This window comes from Melospiza georgiana, chromosome 17 (assembly GCF_028018845.1).
Source record: "Melospiza georgiana isolate bMelGeo1 chromosome 17, bMelGeo1.pri, whole genome shotgun sequence".
Lineage (NCBI taxonomy): Eukaryota > Metazoa > Chordata > Aves > Passeriformes > Passerellidae > Melospiza > Melospiza georgiana.
In genome coordinates, this window is record NC_080446.1 from 5,956,867 (window position 1) to 5,974,669 (window position 17,803).

At 46.2% G+C, this 17,803-nt stretch overlaps 1 protein-coding gene across 9 annotated transcripts in view; it reads right to left on the reverse strand.

Annotated features, from left to right (window-relative positions):
- Positions 1–1,554: 1,554 nt before the first annotated feature.
- KCNQ2 (potassium voltage-gated channel subfamily Q member 2) overlaps positions 1,555–17,803 on the reverse strand; it is a 67,281-nt gene continuing 51,032 nt past the window's right edge. For 4 of the 9 annotated variants that reach the window (XM_058036472.1, XM_058036467.1, XM_058036470.1 and 1 more), the window contains 5 exons: positions 16,147–16,370; positions 15,047–15,155; positions 14,387–14,518; positions 5,794–5,917; positions 1,555–5,080 (listed from right to left, as the gene is read on the reverse strand). In XM_058036472.1, the coding sequence (XP_057892455.1) occupies positions 4,373–5,080; positions 5,794–5,917; positions 14,387–14,518; positions 15,047–15,155; positions 16,147–16,370 (1,297 nt within the window). In that variant the 3' untranslated portion in view covers positions 1,555–4,372. Of the gene's footprint in view, positions 5,081–5,793; positions 5,918–11,492; positions 11,601–14,386; positions 14,519–15,046; positions 15,156–16,146; positions 16,371–17,803 lie in introns of all 9 variants that reach the window. The other 5 variants (XM_058036474.1, XM_058036473.1, XM_058036471.1 and 2 more) reach the window with 3 other exon arrangements.

The window sequence follows — 17,803 nt, forward strand, 5'->3', positions numbered from 1 at the left end:
GCTTTTTAACATTTCCAATAAAATACTCACTGCTAAGGGTCTTTGTATGGGACAACTTTGGGTAAATTCCTTAGGAATTTCAGTTTCTCTTTCAAAACTTACATTTTAGTCTTAGCAATAATGTTGCTGTGACCATGGTGGTCTGAGGATATCAGGAAAATGAGGTTTCCAATGGCTCCCTCTTGGGAAAAGTATGAGTGAAGGTGTTTTTCTTTTCTCTTGGGCAATTATCTGTAAGGGGAGCACTTGTATCTGAGGTGATGATCTGGCTTCTCAGGTAGATTATACAAACTTTTTCTAAAAATTCACATAATTTAAAATCTTAAAAATCAATAAAAATGTAAAAATATACCTATTTATCCGTAAATAGCAATGACCCTGCAAAATTTATTTGGACCTATGAAGCAGCATTTGAAACAAAATGCATTTTTAGAAAATCTGATCTGTCACATAGTCTGTCTAAAGAAATAGAATGGCTTGTTTGAGCTGGGTGAGAGGTTTGGTTTTGGTAAGCTCCTTGACATTTTTTGCTCTAAAAATTGTTGTTAAGAAAATGGGTCAACAAGGAAATTCACATACAAAATCTGCACTTGAGTAACATTAAAGTCTCTTCCCAAATATTGGGAAATTTGACTTATGGCTGTTCCTCTGTCTCGGGGTCACATTATGAAAGGCCACCTTGCAACATCTCCAGCCACATCTCCTGTTCAGAGAACTCCTCAGACCACCTCAACTCACACTTGGACCTGAAGGACCAAAAAACTTCATGTCCCAGCCCCAGGCATTGCTCCATCCCGTGGGTGGGCCAATTGCAGGATTTCTTTCCAGACCTAGACCCAGATTATGGAAAAAAAAAAAAAAAAAAAAAAACAAACCAGAAATTTTTTGGAGACCAGAGCTCAGGCTGTGGTCCAAGGTCATGGCTTCACATTCAGCACAGACACACCTGGAACCAGGCTTGGGCACAGAGCCCAGTGTGGCCATGGGCAGCCATGGAGCAGTTCAGGACGGTCTGCTGGAAATTTGGCTTTCACATCTTCAGCTCTCTTTGGACTCCTCTGTCCACTCTTGGCACTGCCTAGAACTTGTTTCTGTCCTCCAAAAAATAGGGAGTAAGATTTGGGAGGAAGAGGGAAGCAAAGAGTAGCCCAAGAGAGGCTCAGCAGAGGGACAAAGTTTGCCTGCCCAGCCTTTTAAAGGTCTTTGTCATCAGGACTGCCTTATCAGCAACCCAAAACTGATTTATTTTCTTGCAGTCTGGTGGCTCTTGCAGGAGACTGCCACCAGGAATGTGTGGTACAGACATGGGGGAGCTGAGTGATTAAAGGGAAGACTTTTCACAGAGTATTGGACTGTGATTTAGGGGAAGAATGAAATTATTTATGTCAATAAGCAACAAGCAGGACCTGTCATTGTTTATGCAGTCTTAAATAATTTCATGGAAATTATGAGTGTTATTTGTAGCTAATTCTAGTGTAAATTAACCCCAAAATCCACAGGGTTTTGCCTGGATAAATGAGAGATGATGATTTGGCTGTGCATGGCTGTGCATGGCTGTGCATGGAGGTGTGTAAGAATTTCTTTGATAGCACTCCACAGAAAAATACTTCTCATACCTTCAAAGAAAAATTCTATGTGAAAGTGTATAAAACTAGCTTTTTGCAATCACTGATTACAGGACAAATCCAACAACTTTTCAAGATACGAGTCAAAAGATCTTTATAGATTCCAGTGCAGGAAGTTGAAGGGGAAAAACTCAATTTTTCCCATGCAACCCCTGAAGATGAGTTTTAAGGTCCCTTTCCACCCAAACTATCGTGATTCTGTGAATGAATGATTCTGTGATTCTCTCACTAAAGACCAGTCATGTACCTGTGCTGCAATAGGACTGCATGGCATCATCCTCATCCTCATCTGGCATTCCTGCCTCTATATCATAGCCTCTGTTCCAAATTTCTAGCAGGCCTTGAAAAGTAATTGCAAACAAATAAGAGAATAAATCTTTTTTATCTCTGACTTGGACAAAATCTGCAGTGAGCAGCTGGCTGGAGCAATGTCAATTTTTGCCTCACCAAATGCAATTTCCATTCTTGTGGTGGGTAGAAAGGCCACACATTTGATTTAGGACCTGCTGACACTTCTTGTTCTAGCAGAAAGGATCTCATTTTGGAATACACCAGAGGCAAATCTGCACAATTTACAGCCATTTGGCATTTAAAGTTGTCACTGTGTGGAAGTCAAGGGCATCGCTGCGTTAACTCTGCACAAAGGAATCTGGAGCCAGGAGGAGTTTTGGAGCACAAACAGAGAGGGGAAAACTGCAGAAGTTAACAAAAACATGGTTCAAGAGGGGAAAGAAAGGAACTAGCATGGCTGAAAGCCCATTTTCTCCTTAAGAACAAGGTTTTCCCCTCCTGAATGGTGAAAAATGGTAGGAAAAGTTGTGAAGATACTTCCCCCTTCCTCATTCCATGATAAGACCTGTGTGCTGGCCCTGGGCACTAGCAAAATAATGGTTTTATTTCCTGTCTGCAAGTTGTCAGACTTCACCCACATCTTCCCTAAGGCCAAAATTATCCTGGGTCTCCCCCGGTTGCTGTGTTTGGCCAAGCAAACAGGAGGAGAGAAAAAGGCTGTGAGTCTCCCTTCACCCCAAGCAAATTAATGTCCAACCTCTCAAAGGCCACACAGAAATGAAGTTGTCACCTAAACAGCCTTAACAGGCTCTTGATATGACACAGGGAAAATGTGGAAAGACAGGGCTTGAAATCACAGCAGAAAACACGCGTGGGATTTGGGCTGTGGATGCACAGCAAGGCTCAGAGGCACAATGCCAGCCATGGTGTCCCAGCCCTGGAAACACTTCCCAAACCAAACTTCTCCTGATCCACGCCCTTGCAAATAAAACCCCTACCAACTTATCCATGTAAAGGATCACTTTGTGGCTTTGTTTTGGTCCCAAAAGAAACTTGGAGCATCACTTTTCCCCTTGCCTTCCCCCAGCTGAAGGAGCTGCTGAGGTTCCTGGTAATGACACAATGACCTTTCCAAGAGGAAGTGCTTCCACAACGAAATGGAGCAGACTGGGATTGGCACAACTTGCAGGCAAGCACGGGCAAGAGGCTTCTGAAAGACCACGAAGAAAGAAAGAAAGCAGAGCCTCTTAACTCAGCTTGAGGGATCCAAACAAACCAAAGGATGTCCCAAAAATGGGGGGGGTTGAGATTCTTGGCAGGGCAGAAGAAGAAAGGAAAGATTTTCACGAGCATAGTGTGTGCAATAAAGTGTTCAGGCACGATGCAAACCATAAGAAAAGTGCCCACTCTGACCAACAGGGCTTCCAGAGGATGGAGCTCAGCACTTCACTCACAGCAAGGCAGGGACCACAGCATCCTGCATGTCCACCCTCTCCCTTTGCCTGGTGGCTGTGCCTCCCCAATTGCTGGCCATGAGAACAGCTTGGGATCATGGCAGCCCTCCAGAGGGGTTGCCTTTCGTTCATCTTTGCTTTCAAAGCACCCCCAAGTCCCTTGTCAGCAGAAGGAGAGATAATTAAATATAATACATGGTTAAAAATATAAAATTCCATCCCCATAGTGTCTCGTCCTCCTCCTCTGTCTCATTTCTCTGCCCTCTGGATTGTCCCTCTTCTTGCACTCAAGCTCATATTTTCTGAGTTTTTCCCAAGATGGGATCATTTCCAAATTGGTGTGGTTCAGAGCAGTACCCCAGCAAGTCCCACTTAAGGCCACGTCTGCTGCTCATGGAAATATCCCAGCCATCATCCCTCTCCTCCAGGGATTTTCCATGTATTATATTGGAATTATGTCACCTTCCTGACAGCTAATGAGGAACCACAGAGTAACAACCCCTCACTATTACACATGCCCTGAAACCTAAGCCAGAAACAGACACATATTCTGTCTTTGACTCCAAAATACCTAAAGGTGTGATCAGCTCCTGCCGTTACATATCAATTCCCACCTAACACTTGTCAGCCACCAGTTAATGTGATCTACAAAAGCCTTGGCTGGGTGATTTATTCCTGCCCTGCGCTTCTGAAGATTCCCAAGAAATGCAAATTGCCTACTCTGCGCCATGGAAGTTTCACCTAATGATCTTAGAAAGAGAGTATGAAAGAAATCTGGACTTCACGGCTCCAGTTCGCTCATCACCGTGACCTCTTCCACAAGGGCAGGCTCGGACCTGCTTGTCCCCCCCAGAGTAAGCTGCAAGAAAGTATCTGCCAGCTAAGGGTGTCCTAGAAAGAGGAAAACCTTAGCTGTCAATCTCCTTGAGAAGTTCAACACGTGGGCAGCTGGAGCGGGCAGCTGCCAGCGCTGGGAGGCGGCGCGGCGGCTGCAGGGAGGCTTCACTGCCGGGGGGTTGACCAGCCCATGTCACTGAAGGGTCCCTCGCCCGTGGCCGACCTCGGCGGGGGACCACAGGGCGTGCACAGGTCAGAGTCGGTGTCTGACTCCCCTTCTGCAATGTAGGGTCTGATTTTGGCCACGGCTGCATAGCAACCGTTGTTAAGGATGTCCAAATTCTCTTTGGACTGGGAGATGCTAAAGCCGCTGAAAGAGCGCTCCAGTTCCTCGTGGTCCACCGAGGGGATGGAGATGGACGTGTCGCTGTCTCTCATGGCACTCTCGTGGTGTTTGGTTGTAATGTCTTCGTTCCTCAGGTACTCCGCGCTGCTCGCCCGGTGCCCGCCGCTGTAGGCGGACAGGGAGCGCTCGTGGGAGGGCGGAGGCGGGATCCGGACCAGCGAGCCGGGGTCCCCGATGGGAGAGGAGCCGTGGCTCTGCCGCTGGCACGACGTGGAGGGCGGGCAGGCGTTGCTCGGGGCTGGCGGGGCGGAGAAGTTCTTCTGACCCATGGAGCTGGTGGACCTGATGATCTTGATGATGCAGCCGTTCTTGTCGATGTGCTCCCGGCTGTCTTCGGGGCTGTGGTAGGGAGGGGCCGGGTCTGGCTCTTTGGACCCAAAGTAAGCCTCTGTCTCCGTTGGTGGGATGCCCATCCGCTGCATGTAGATGTTCACCAGGAAGTCCAGCTTCTTCTCCATGGACTGAACCTGCAAAAACACCACAGTTCCAGCACTATGTGCAAGCTGAGGCACATCAACATCCTGAGTACAAGCAACTTCCATCCAGGCACAAGTGTGGGACTGGGCTTCATAGATCACCTCTGCCTACAGTGACCCACAGCATCTCAAACTTTTAGAGTATTTAATTGTCCTGTTCTGAAGGGTTTAATTCTCCACCTTGTTACAGGATTTTCCTTATGCTCCTCTAATCTTTATGACTGGCACCAAGTTCTAGAAAAGCAGGAGAACACTTGCTCCTTCCAGCTCCTTCCTGCACTTTGCACTCGTCTGAGCTCAGAAGGCCATTGGGATTTCTGGGCCTTATGCTCTAGGAAGATTTTAAATCTTCAGCAAGGCCAGCAGCTCCAGCAGCCAGGCTCAGGGATTCATTTGAAACTTGTCCAGTGTGGTGGCAAAGAAACCAATGTGCTGTTTTCAAAAAGAATACAGGCTTTTTACAAACTCACTAAACTATAATTAAGATGCCTGGTTTGAAAGTAGCACTTAGGCTTCCAAGGTGCCTTTTCATAACATTTAGTGCCTTTTCATAACATCCACCTTGCTTCTTTTTCAAAGTATTCAGGGGTCTCATTTTTTTTTTAACTAAAAGGTAACATTCCACTGAAAGGAAAACGCCAAGGAAAAACCAACACAATGCATGCAACACTCTCTGACAAGAACCCCCTCCTGACCCAAGATACCTGTTTTTCAACTTTTCCAAGCCTGCCCATCATGCTGGGGTCTTCGGGCAGCTCCCCTTCTGCCGGCCCTTTGGTCCGATCCTTGTCGGTCATGGAGGATCCTCTCCCAACAATCTGGTCAACTCTAGCGGGATCAGAAAATCCCCCCACCCCCGGAAAAGGACCTGGAGTCAGTTGGAGGCAGCAGGTGAGGAGGGCACTGCTTGTTGTGCCTCCACGGGACAAAGCAACAGCCTCTCTCCCAGCTAACACTCCAAATTACTCACAGACACGCAGTGGCACTGAAGTGTTAATTCAGATGCAAAATTCAGAGCGGTATTAGCGGAGTTTGAAATTATCCATTTCTGTTTATACAGATAAAACCTGGCACATTATGCACAGTAAATTTACCCACTGCAAAGAATTTCTTTAGCTGGCTTTCTCCCAAATCGATTAACTTCTTATTTGCGCTGAGAAATTATTGTTTTGGGGGAAGATCAAGTTTTCTGTCTAGCAAATATCAATGGGATTTTTTTCAGTCTTTGCAGCAGTTGCCTCTCCTCCATGCAAATGTCCATGTGTAATTCTCATGTCCATGAAAATAAGCTGCTTGTCCTAAGATCCAGACAAACAGGTGCAGTGATTACTGTTTTAGTGGAATTACATCAAGGCTGAATTTGGCCAGAACTCACCAAACATTACCAAACTGTTTTCATCTCAATGCAGTTCACACTTGTACTGCTAGATTTACTGGTTTTTATTAGCAGGGCTCCCAGCTGGAAGCAGCAGAGAAGGCTCCTGCCAAATCAGCTGGGAAAGGTTACCAGGAACATAATTTGGTACTGAATTCTTTACACACGTCACATTTGCACTTCCTTATTCCCAGTATGGAAACACCTGGCTTGATTAACAGCTCCATAGGCAGGGAAAGGAGGAGAGTAGAACCAGCCTGGAAGTTGGAATTCAATTTTATTAGAGACATCGAATATAAATTTCTGCAGAGTAAACAATGGAGCTTTTTGATCCCTCCAAAGTCTGGGGAGCAACTCATTTTTGGAATAACTTCTTAATGGCAGCCAGGTTTATGGACTAATTCTGTGCTGGGCAAACTTTACTCTTGCATAATGCACCAAACGTAAGGGTGGCAGGGGGAAAGAAGGGTTAATTAATCTGACTGAAACCAAGTTGAGGAATCTTGAGCAAAAACTCAAAATGCTTCTTACACAGTTCTGCCGTGTGGGCCATGGGTCCATGCACCAGGAGGAGGAAAAGGAAGGAGCTGAACACAGACAGACAGGGGAAAATGAACAAACAAAAACCAAGGAAAGGAATGAGATGTGAGGCTATTTCCAACACAAGAGCCATCTGTTTGCTTCACATTGGACAGGGACTTCATACTGATGTTGGCTGTTGACACTGAGGGACAGGTACCAGTGGGAATGGACCAGCGTGGCTCCCTTAGCTTATATTAGAGCAACAGCACTTTACAGCACCAGATCTGGCTCAAAGAGATGAAGTGGATGAGCACATCATACCAAAGACAGAAAATATAAGCCAACAATTGTTTCAGAGTTTAGCTTTGATCCCAGAAGCTACTTGATTTGGGCAGGGATGTGACAGAATTCTGTTCTGCTTAAAAAGCCATGTTTGATCCTTTGCTTAGCAATATAAGCACAGGAGTACAAGGAGCACCAAGTGCTGGAATTACAAGTGTGAGGAATATGCATGCCTTATTTCTCTCTTGTAATGGGAGAAGGAAGTCACTGACATTTACAGGAACTCCCCACGAGGGATGCAGTTACTGACAGGACATACAGCACAAGAAATCCTGGGACAAAGTCGTTACCATGTAAGCAAAGAGCTGTTAAATTGGGTACCTCGGGCTACCTTGGTGGGGAATCACAAGCCAAGGCGTGGTACAGCCACTGTATGACCTCCTCTCCTGTATGCACAAGCAAGTAGACTGGTAAAAGAATGAACATGAGTTTAAAGAGGCCCAAAGTCTAAATGTTATTGAGTATTGCAGAAGGCCGAGAACAGTCGGGGTGCTCTGTCCTCCTGTCGCATCCAGCAGCACAGTGACACTGAAATATGTCCACTCATGGAAATGAGACGTCCCTCAGGAGCTGTGGAGTGGAGCAGGGAGGCAGGACAGACTGTGACACAGAGAGGAAAACCCAACATTGCATCCTAACCCTAATTCTGACCTTGCAGAAATCAAGGCAGGACTTCTGCTGTCTTTCATATCTGTAGAGAAGAGCTATCCAGTGAGTGACCCTCACATGGCCCATTTCAGGGGCCAGCTGGCACTTCACTGCTGGAGTGATCACTAAGAAGAGCATTCAGTTGTTGCTCACTTTCAAATTGCCTTTAGACCTGCTGGGATTTAGGAGCAGGGCTGAAGCCCTTCCCAGAGCTCACCCATGAAGCATTCAGAAGCCCTTTCCCATTATAGAACTGACACCAGAGCCCAGAGATCCTGCTTGATTCATTCCCTTTGTGTCTGTGCCTGAACACAGCCCTGACTCCTGGGGTGGTTGTCTCCCACAGCTCTGAGGAAGCAGAGCCAGATCCCTCCCTGGAGGCAGAGCAGCACCAAGTGTGGTGCAGGGGGCAGCTCTGGGCCTCTGGCTTCAGTGCAGGGAGGGGAGAAGGTGAACCAAGTCCTCCTTACTTTATGGGAGAAACCAGTGTCAAGGTCTCCTACCCCTTTGCTGCCCATGGCACAAGCTGGAGCACAGGAGAGTGCTCCTACCCTCAGCAAAGCCCAGATTTCATTTGTGACTTATCTGATATAAGAGAAAAGAGGAAATTCCTTGTGAGCTCCCCAACCCACCTGTACCTAGCTCAGAACCACCAAGAGCAGGAGGTCTTTTTAGCCATTACAAGATTTTGAGATTTTGTCCCAGCTGGGCAACAAAGCTCAAAAGATGAAGAAGAAAGAAGATATTCCACTATAGGAAGCAGAAGGGGATAATTTATGTTCTTACTGCATGACAAAGGACCAAGAATCTTCTGGGGTGCCCACCCCACTTCTACACTACAGGCCACGGGGAGATTTGTGTCTTCTCAATACTTATTTTTGCTGTGCCAAATACACTTGTGCAGAGGGAAGAATTCAGCTGAAGCTTTGGAAGAGCCAGCCCTATGTTCTTCCTTTCCTGGCAGAAGAGGATTCAGAGATTTCTAAGGATGCACAACCAACTGTGCCATCTGCTGTCCCTGGTTGGCTCTGCTGGGCCTCACTTTGGGAGGGAGAAAGAAGAGGGGATTGCTCTTTAAAGTGGACTTTACTGTCTTTCCTTCTTTCTAATGATACAAAAAAAATGTAAATTCTTGCATCAGCCACAGTGCAGGTTTTCTCATGCTTCATTATGCTTCATGCTAACAGTGCATGCAAAGAGGTGTAATTTGTCACCCTCGGGCCAGAAGCAGACATCAAAAGGTCAAACGGCTCAAATGATATAAAAATGAAGTGTTTGGGAATAGATAGTCAAGTATTTTCCCTTTTTGTCCTTTATCTCTTATAAATTTTTGTAAACAATCCAGGCATTGAAGCCAAACCCCCTTCATCCATGTCACAGGACTGGCTACTTACCCCTTCATTTGGCAATGAAACTTGCTCTGGACAAATTTAGATCAACAACTGTTTTCTAAAAATTACAGCTGAGATTGCACCTATTCTAGGCTAAATATTATCCAAATTGTCTCTGTGCAGAGCATGGAGCAAACACCACCAGCCAAACCACAGCTGCGGGCACCTACCAGGATCCCCCTGACTTTGCTGGGAGCTTCTTGCAGAAAGATTTTGGCTGAACTGAGCAATCCATAGGGTGAAGACAGCTCATGAGACATCCCTCCCATGGCCTTTCTCTGGGCAGAATTTGGCTAAAACAGGGGGTGCAGACTGAAAAGGAGAGGCTGGAGCCATCCATGGGGATCTCACAGGACAAAGACCATGGCAGCAGCCCAGCCTGACCCAGGGTTTTTGGATCAGAGCTCTGATTCCCATCCATCAGCCCCCTGAGCACCTCACAAGTGCTGCTGGTGTCTGTGGGAGGATGAAACTGCCAAAAATTAAGTGTAGCACATGCCTTTTCATAGGTGGGAACAGAGATTTCAGCAGCCTTCTGCATCCTGCTGCTTTCTGCAGGCACGGCTTGATAAGGGGGAAATGGAAAAAAAAACCACTGGAAAAAGGAGAAATTACATTAAAAAGTCTAAACATCCCAGGAGCCTTGTGGGCATGGGCAAAGATTTTTAAATCAGTATTAGAAACTGTATAAATGGTGGGGGGAGAGTCATTAGCATGAAGCTGATACAGCAACAGTCTTGGACTGAATAAAATAAATATTCCATTTTGAGGCCTCCTCCCCTCAGATCCATTAATCACCTTTGCTATGTGTGAGGCACAAGTTTTCACATGAAAATCTTGCTTTTAGTGAAGGCTTGTTGGACGTATCATCTTAAAGGTTAAATAAAACAAAATCCATTTGAATATGTATTTTTAAATTTAAATATAAATGTTTCTGCAGATAGCAAGGTTATTTTGTTTTCAAAGACTTCTTTTGCCAGGGAGGAAGAATGGGAAAAAATACTTTTCTGAAAGCATTTTTTTTTCCAAGCATAAAGCTTTGGGCTTCTAGAAAATTCAATTTTTTTTAATGTTTGAGCTAGCTGAGTGGGAAAAGGTAAGCTTTCAATATTTTTTTACTTACATTTCTCTAGTGAAGATTACTCAGAGCAGCTTAAATAAAAATCAAGAGATTTGTCACATATTAGCTCTTAGGGAGGCAAATATATTTAGGGAAAGAAAATATTTGAGGCTAAGCTTACTGCATTTAAAAATCACCTACTATTTCTGCATGGAAAATTACTTTCTGGCAAATATTTATACCTGCTTTGGGCTCTACTGGTCTCAGTACAAGGAGAAAATACAGTCCAGCTCATGGCCTTGCTGCCCAGACCTCAGAATGCCCTAAATTGGGAATTTTTGGGAGAATATATTCCTCATTGCATGAGCTTCAGATATGATTTTACTTAGAGAGATCTTAATGACAACTATCTCGCTGTGTGACTGAGGGCTGGGTTTGACTCCTGCTCCTTTTGCTTGGAAAATCAAGACTGATTTCTTATTTTTCAGAATATGAGTCCCATGGTTGTAGTACTTCAACACAATTTTTTCCTCCATGGTCAGTAAAATGGCACCAGGAGGAAATAGAGATCACTGTGTTCATCAGCTACAAAACACTTCATTCTTACTCTGCCCACTGAAATAAATTCATTTAATTGTCCCAAGAGCTGCAGAGGCTCCTTTGCTTGTGTGTGGATGGTGTCATCCTTTAGGAAGTGGATTGTTCACTTTATATTGGCTTTGTGGGTAAATATTCCACCTTCTACATTTGAGGACAGCCTGATAAAATATGAGATCGTTTAAAAAGACACAATTTAGCTTTCTAACACCTCGAAGAAGACTGAAAATAGGAAATAGGCTTGCTGAAGGAACTGATGGTTATTGATGACTGAACGAACATCCCCTTTTTTGTTCCCCTCTGGCTTGAAGGCAAATCAGAGCACACCCAGAGCAGCAAGTGAGTGTTGATTCAGCAGGCTGCACTGCTAAGTGAGAAATGCCGTCATATAACTGGCATGAAGGGGGTTTGACATTAAGCAAATGAAAAAAAAATTCCGGAGAAAGCGGCATTTTGGTGAATCCTAACCTAGGCGAGTATTGGGGAGACTCTTTGGAAGAATACATGGGTCCTTTGGTTGGATACTTCTTATGCCGGGGAGTTGAAGGGGGTGGGGGACCCACAATCATATCTATCCTGGCAAAGTAAATAAGAGAAAAGACACCAGCAAAATGCATAATGAAGCAACACGTAGAGAAAAGTTGGTCAGAGAAAAGCCGCGGAAAGAAACAACTGACAAACAGAAGGACAGGGAGAGAAAGAGAGAGAAATTGAAAATATATTCCGCTGGAAACAGAAGGCTCTCGCCTACCACCTGGTTGTTGGTGAAAAACCAGTCTTACCCACCTCAGGGTAAGATTTGGGGATTTAGGCACCACTGCATCACCATTAGGAGCTCCCCCCGCCCCAGATATAACAGGCACCATGCTTTACCCTCTGGAATATATTTGCATATGTGTGGCAATCAATATCCCATTGAGGTGGCTGGACATGAAACAACATATATTCATCCTCCTTTCAGTTCCAGTGCTAGAGAGCACATCCTCAGCTAGTTCAGGGAAGTATGAGCTGCTGGGAGTCGGCGAGGAACGCTGCAGGGCTGGATAACTCAATGAATGGGAGACATCCATGGTTGGCAAGGTGTCAGGATGGAACACGAGACAATGTGAACACAACACTGAAAAGAGCACATTGCAGACACAGTGACAGAGGCTTTACTGATTAAAGAGGAAAGTACATGTAAACACCCCAGAAACGTGCTTGGATGCAGCTTTAATCCACCACAGCCCTGGCTAGGGGAGGTCAGAGCTGAGCTGGGCTGGCAGGCAGAGCGCAGGGCTCTGGTGAAGGAAAGGGACACTAAAATATCTGTTCTCCAAGGTGCCCCATGACTTCCTCTCTGGGATCCACCATATGGATTCAGGGTCCAACACTGGCCATGGCCTTGTCTACAGGGGGCCTTCCAGTTGTACTGGGCAGGTGCCCAGCCGTGGGACATGTTGGTGCCCAAAAGGTGGCCCCAAAGGGGTCTGCTCCCATCACCACCACTGATCTCCTGCTCAGTGGGGACAGTGAAACCAATGAAGCTGCCTGGCAGTCTTGGATCCCAAACCCAGGTGCTTCATGCATTTGAAGCAGCTCCTGGTCCTCCTGGCTTCCCTGTGAGAGGATGGGTGGTGGCCTCCTCCAGCCCCAGAGCCTCATCCTCACAGTCCTCCTACAGCTAAGAGAAGAATCCAGTTTGGTCTTCGAAAGCTGCAATTCCTTACCCCAACCTCCCCAAAAAAGCAGACAACCAAACTGCTTTGTCTCTGCAGCACATGTCCCTGAAGGACTGGGGAGATCTGGATGGGTGGTGAGGCAATCTGCCACAGCCCTCAGGGTGCCGGAGACTCAGGCATCCCACCTGGAGCCAGCAGAGGTGACAATCCAAATGCCCAGGACCCACTGCAGAGGCGGCCTCAAAGCCTCTTGGTTCAGGTTACTAAAGTTAGGAAATCTCAATCCCTTCCTCCTCTCTTCTCCCTCTATATTCAGCTACACATCTTGGATCTATGATCACTGAATTTGTTCAGAACGGGAGTGAGAGGCTCACACAGAGGAAATTCTCCAGGATATTTTGGTCTCCATTGCAAGGGAGAATGTTCCTTCTGGGAAAAGCACAGTGTGCAGCAGGGCTGAGAAAGTTACCTCTGCGTCTTGAACATCAAAAATAGCAGAGTTAAAATGGTCTCTGAGAGATTCATGGCAGAACAGAGACTCCTCTTTTTCCCAAGACAATTTTCCTCTTTCATTCCTGAGGTTCATGTCAGCTGTTTGCATATACAAACATTTCTTTTTCCTTCATATTTGCTGACTCTACCGGGGACTTAAATGGGTCTGAAATTAAAGGAAAACTTCCTCAATGGCTTCTACGGGAAACTGGGCTGCCACAGCCATCAAGGGAAGCAATTTCATTCTCCAAGTGTAAAAGCAAATGGTGTATTTTTTTGACTGGAGATTGCCCATGGCCAAGCCCTGCCATAGTTCTGGGTGTCCTTCAAACTCTGCAGAACTGGAGCCACTTCTGCTGAGCCAACACAACCAGGGCTGTTGGAGGCTTGGGGTCTGCTTTTCCCATGGGAAAAGCAGGGCTGAGGGAAAAGTGGTCAGACTGAAAGATTAAACTTTGATCCTCTGTTCAAGGAATCAAATGTTTGAGGGGTTTATTTTCTTCCAGGAGAAACATGAAAAACATGGAACCTTCCCGGTTCCATTTGTCGCTTTTCCACATTCCTTCTCCTCTTAAAATGAGCACATCTTGCCCTAAAATCTGAGCACAGAAGCTGAAATGCAGCTCAGCTAAACCCCACCTACGTTGGTGGGCTTGGATGAGACACTCCCATCTGCATGGATTTTCAGCAGACTGTGCCATCTGAGGAGGGATTCCTCCTGAAGCAGCTCAGCACCCTGAGCTGGGTGGGAGGGAGCTGCTGCCTCCTCCTCACTGCTCTCTGTGTCTGTGGCAGCAGGGCCACAGCCAGGACATCAAATTTCATCTTATTTCACTCCCAGAAAGGTACCAAGTGACCCACATCAGCCTTAAACCTGGGGCACCAAACCTTTGCACCCTGCCAGGAGGACCATGGAGATATACATATTGGGATAAACCATATTGCCAAAAGCTCCCCAAATAAAGCAGGAGGATGAGCCATGATTTCTGTATGTCCTGAGATGGGCAGTAAGGGAGTTTCAGGGCAGTCCCTGCCCTAAAGACCTGCTTATCCCTGTGGGTTCCAGCCATTAGCACTGATGTTCCACGGGGATTTGTCTTAAAAAGGAAAAGAATAAGCTGTAGCTGCAAAGAGAAGTGTCTCTCCTGAAAACACCTCCACAGTGAACAAAATGCAGTAGAAAATGAAGCAAAGAGAGGGGTCTCTTGCCTGGCCTGAAGGTTTTTGATCCGGGAGAGCATGTCCAGGTGCCCAGCTGAGTACTGCTCGATGACGTCCATCACGTCGTAGGGCCGGAGGCTCTCCTTAAACTTGCGCTTGGAGACCAGAAACCTCATAATGCTGCAGGAGACAGACAGCAAAATCATCACACATCCCTGGGCGCAGCCTGACCTTCTTCATGGCGGGTAAAAAACACTGCAGGGAGCTGCTCTGGAGGGAAAATGGAATAAATCCCAACCCTGTGGGTTTGGGGGAGGATGCAGCAAGAGGAGAGAGGAAGGGGATTGCGGGGGCTGGTGGCTGAAGCCCTGTCTGCACCAGGGGGTCCCTGATGCCCCTTGGACTGTCATCTGTGCATGTGCTCTCTGCACCACTTTTAGAAATGTCAGCATTACGTTCAGAGCTGGTGAGAACTGTCATTTGGATGCATCCCTGCGGGGGATTTTCCTGTTTCTCCATTTATTCCTTCCCTAAGCAAAAATTGCCCTTCCTGGCAAAATTGTCTGTAAAGCAGGGCAGGCCACCCAGGGGAAAAGCAGCCTGCAGCACACACATGTCAGCATTTGCCAGCACTTCTCAGGCTTTACACTTCTCATTTTTCTCTATAATTTATTTTTCTGAACCGCTTCCCCCCTCTCCCTCTCTTACCACACAGCCCTGATGCTGACTTTCAGCCCTGGTGTCAAATCTTCTGTCACAAACTCGCAGTTGCAGCTTTTGTTCTCATCAGGAATGTCTTCTCCAGGGAGGCTTGCTTCTGGGTTTGGGACAGGGAAGGAGAAACACAACACGTTACTGCTCCCTGTGCCAGTGCTGCACAAGGAAAGATGAGGCAGATCACAAACAGCAACCCCAGGGGATGCAGCAGAGAAGCCTTTGCTGAGCATCCAGATGAGAGCATTTCCCAGGATGTGCTTAGGTGACATTCAGCAGTGCCAAGTGCAGCTCTCACATATCCCTGTATCAGTGAATCCCAGTGAATACCATTTGGGTTGGAAAAGCCCGCTAAGATCAAGTCCAACCATTCCCCCAGCACAGCCAAGCCCAGCCACAAAACCATGTCCCCAGGTGCCACATCTAGATGTGTTTTAAATCCCTCCAAAAGGTGACTCCACCACTGCCCTGTGCAGCCTATTCCAGGGCTTGACCACTCTTAGTCAAGAAAGCTTTCCTGATATCCAACCTAATCCTCCCTAGTGCACCTTGAGGTCATTTCCTCTTGTCCCAATACCTGACTCTTCCTTCTTTCCCCATCCTTATATACAGAAATACAAACATTATCATGGGTATTAGAAGGGGTTTCCTTGCCTCTTGTAATCATTATTGACAAGTTTGGGTTGGAAGGGACATTTTAAAGGCCCTCTAGCCCAATCCCCTGCAATGGGCAGGGACATCTTCAACTTGATCAGGTTGCTCAGCCTACTCCAAGCTAAAAGACTGGGAGGAGAAGGAGAAGGAGAAGGAGAAGGAGAAGGAGAAGGAGAAGGAGAAGGAGAAGGAGAAGGAGAAGGAGAAGGAGAAGGAGAAGGAGAAGGAGAAGGAGAAGGAGAAGGAGAAGGAGAAGGAGAAGGAGAAGGAGAAGGAGAAGGAGAAGGAGAAGGAGAAGGAGAAGGAGAAGGAGAAGGAGAAGGAGAAGGAGAAGGAGGAGAACACCTTGGCTGGCAGCTCTGTCCTTCTTAGGTGGGGAGGGACAGGATGTTGGGGCCAGCTGGGGATTTAGGGTCCAGCATGGCATCCCAAGCCCTCACCTTCCGAGTTCTGCCGCGACGCCGCTCCCTTGATGCGGAACGCTTGCCGGGCTCGGCTGCGGTCTCCGAAGCTCCAGCTCTTGGGCACTTTGCTCGGGCTGTCCTCGATGCTCTGGTCAGCACTGGGGGACCTCCTGATGCCCTGAGCCTGTGGAGAGCCTTTCCCTTTGGTGCCAGCACCGCGGGGACTGGAGAAGACACGATCTTTCAAACTGACCTTCTGACTGTTCAGAGAAACACGTTGAAACAAAGACAAAAAGGAGACAGCAGGAGGAGTCATTCTGGAAACCACGCAGTCCTTCCCCACCAGCCATTAGAAACCAAGAGCACTTCCAAGCAGCAGTGACATGTAGCTTTGCTGTTGGCTTTTCTTTTTTTCTTTTTTTTTTCTCCAATATGTATTTTTTATTTTTGTTTTAAAGAAAGCATTGTAGAAATGTTTCCGTCATCATGAGTGAAATGGGAATGGTTCGTAAGAGAGAGAAAATAATGAGGACTTAAACAGCAGCCCCTCATGGGATGCCAGGGCTGGCGGGACAGAATGACATTAACAATGAGGTTATGATTCCTTAAATCACTGATCGGCTCCGATCACCAGTTAGGAAGCTTTTCTTTCACAACTGCCTTCCAAAACACTATGGCTAATAAGAAAATACCAAGTAAAAAAACCCCAAACCACCACCTTAAAACTTTTGTGCAAACTTCACTTCTGGTGCTCAGATCTGTCCCTTCCCTTCCTTCAGCTCCTGTATTTCCTCCCTCTTAAAACATGATCTGACCCCTTTATATATTCCAAAGAATTCTTCTTTATCCAGTAACATGTTGAAATATAAATACAAACACTGTGCCACTCCTTTGCATCCTACAAAAATCCCATCTAAAAGCTATCTGCCATCTCCTTCGAAGTCTGCTATGGCTGTCATAAATATGGAAAGCAAAATTTTAAAACTCCAGAATATGGCACTTTCATGCCTTTTTTCCTACACGAGTCTTTGCAATTATGGTTGGAAAAGGAGGTCTCTCCAGAAACAGAGATCTCACTGGAAAATAGTGACCACCCAGCTCTACTTAGTTTCCAAATTCTGAAATTAGCATTTAAAGCCTTTCACCCAAATGGAGATGTTGAATTTTTACTCAAAAAATTAAGAACAAAGAGATTTTGTGAATCTTTATGAAACCACAAACTTTATAGAGACAGCACTGAGGAAAGCAGACTGCAAATACTTTTGGATCATTTCATATTTTCTTAATAGCAATCAATGATTAAACTCCACTGATTAGAGGTTGGACAACCAGTGCAAGATAGCTGCACGAATAGCCAATATTTTATATATAGACATATCAAAACTGAGTGAAGACAGGGATTGAATTCCCAGCATTCTGTACCATTGCAGCAGCCACTTATCGTTCTGCTGCCAACTCTCTGCCGCAATTTGCGGGAAGAACATTTCAGAAATTTCAATTTCCACATCACCAACCAAAGACCTGCTTTTTTTTTTTTTTTTTTTTTTTTGGTGCGTCTTTCAGCAGCACCAACTTAAAAGTCAGAGCCCCACGGCCCCTTCTTTGCCTTCAAAACTGGCACGCGAGGTTCTTCAGCGAGAACTTGGCTGCTGGTTTTGAAGCAAAGCAAAGCGCGGCTCCCTTTTCCCAGCCG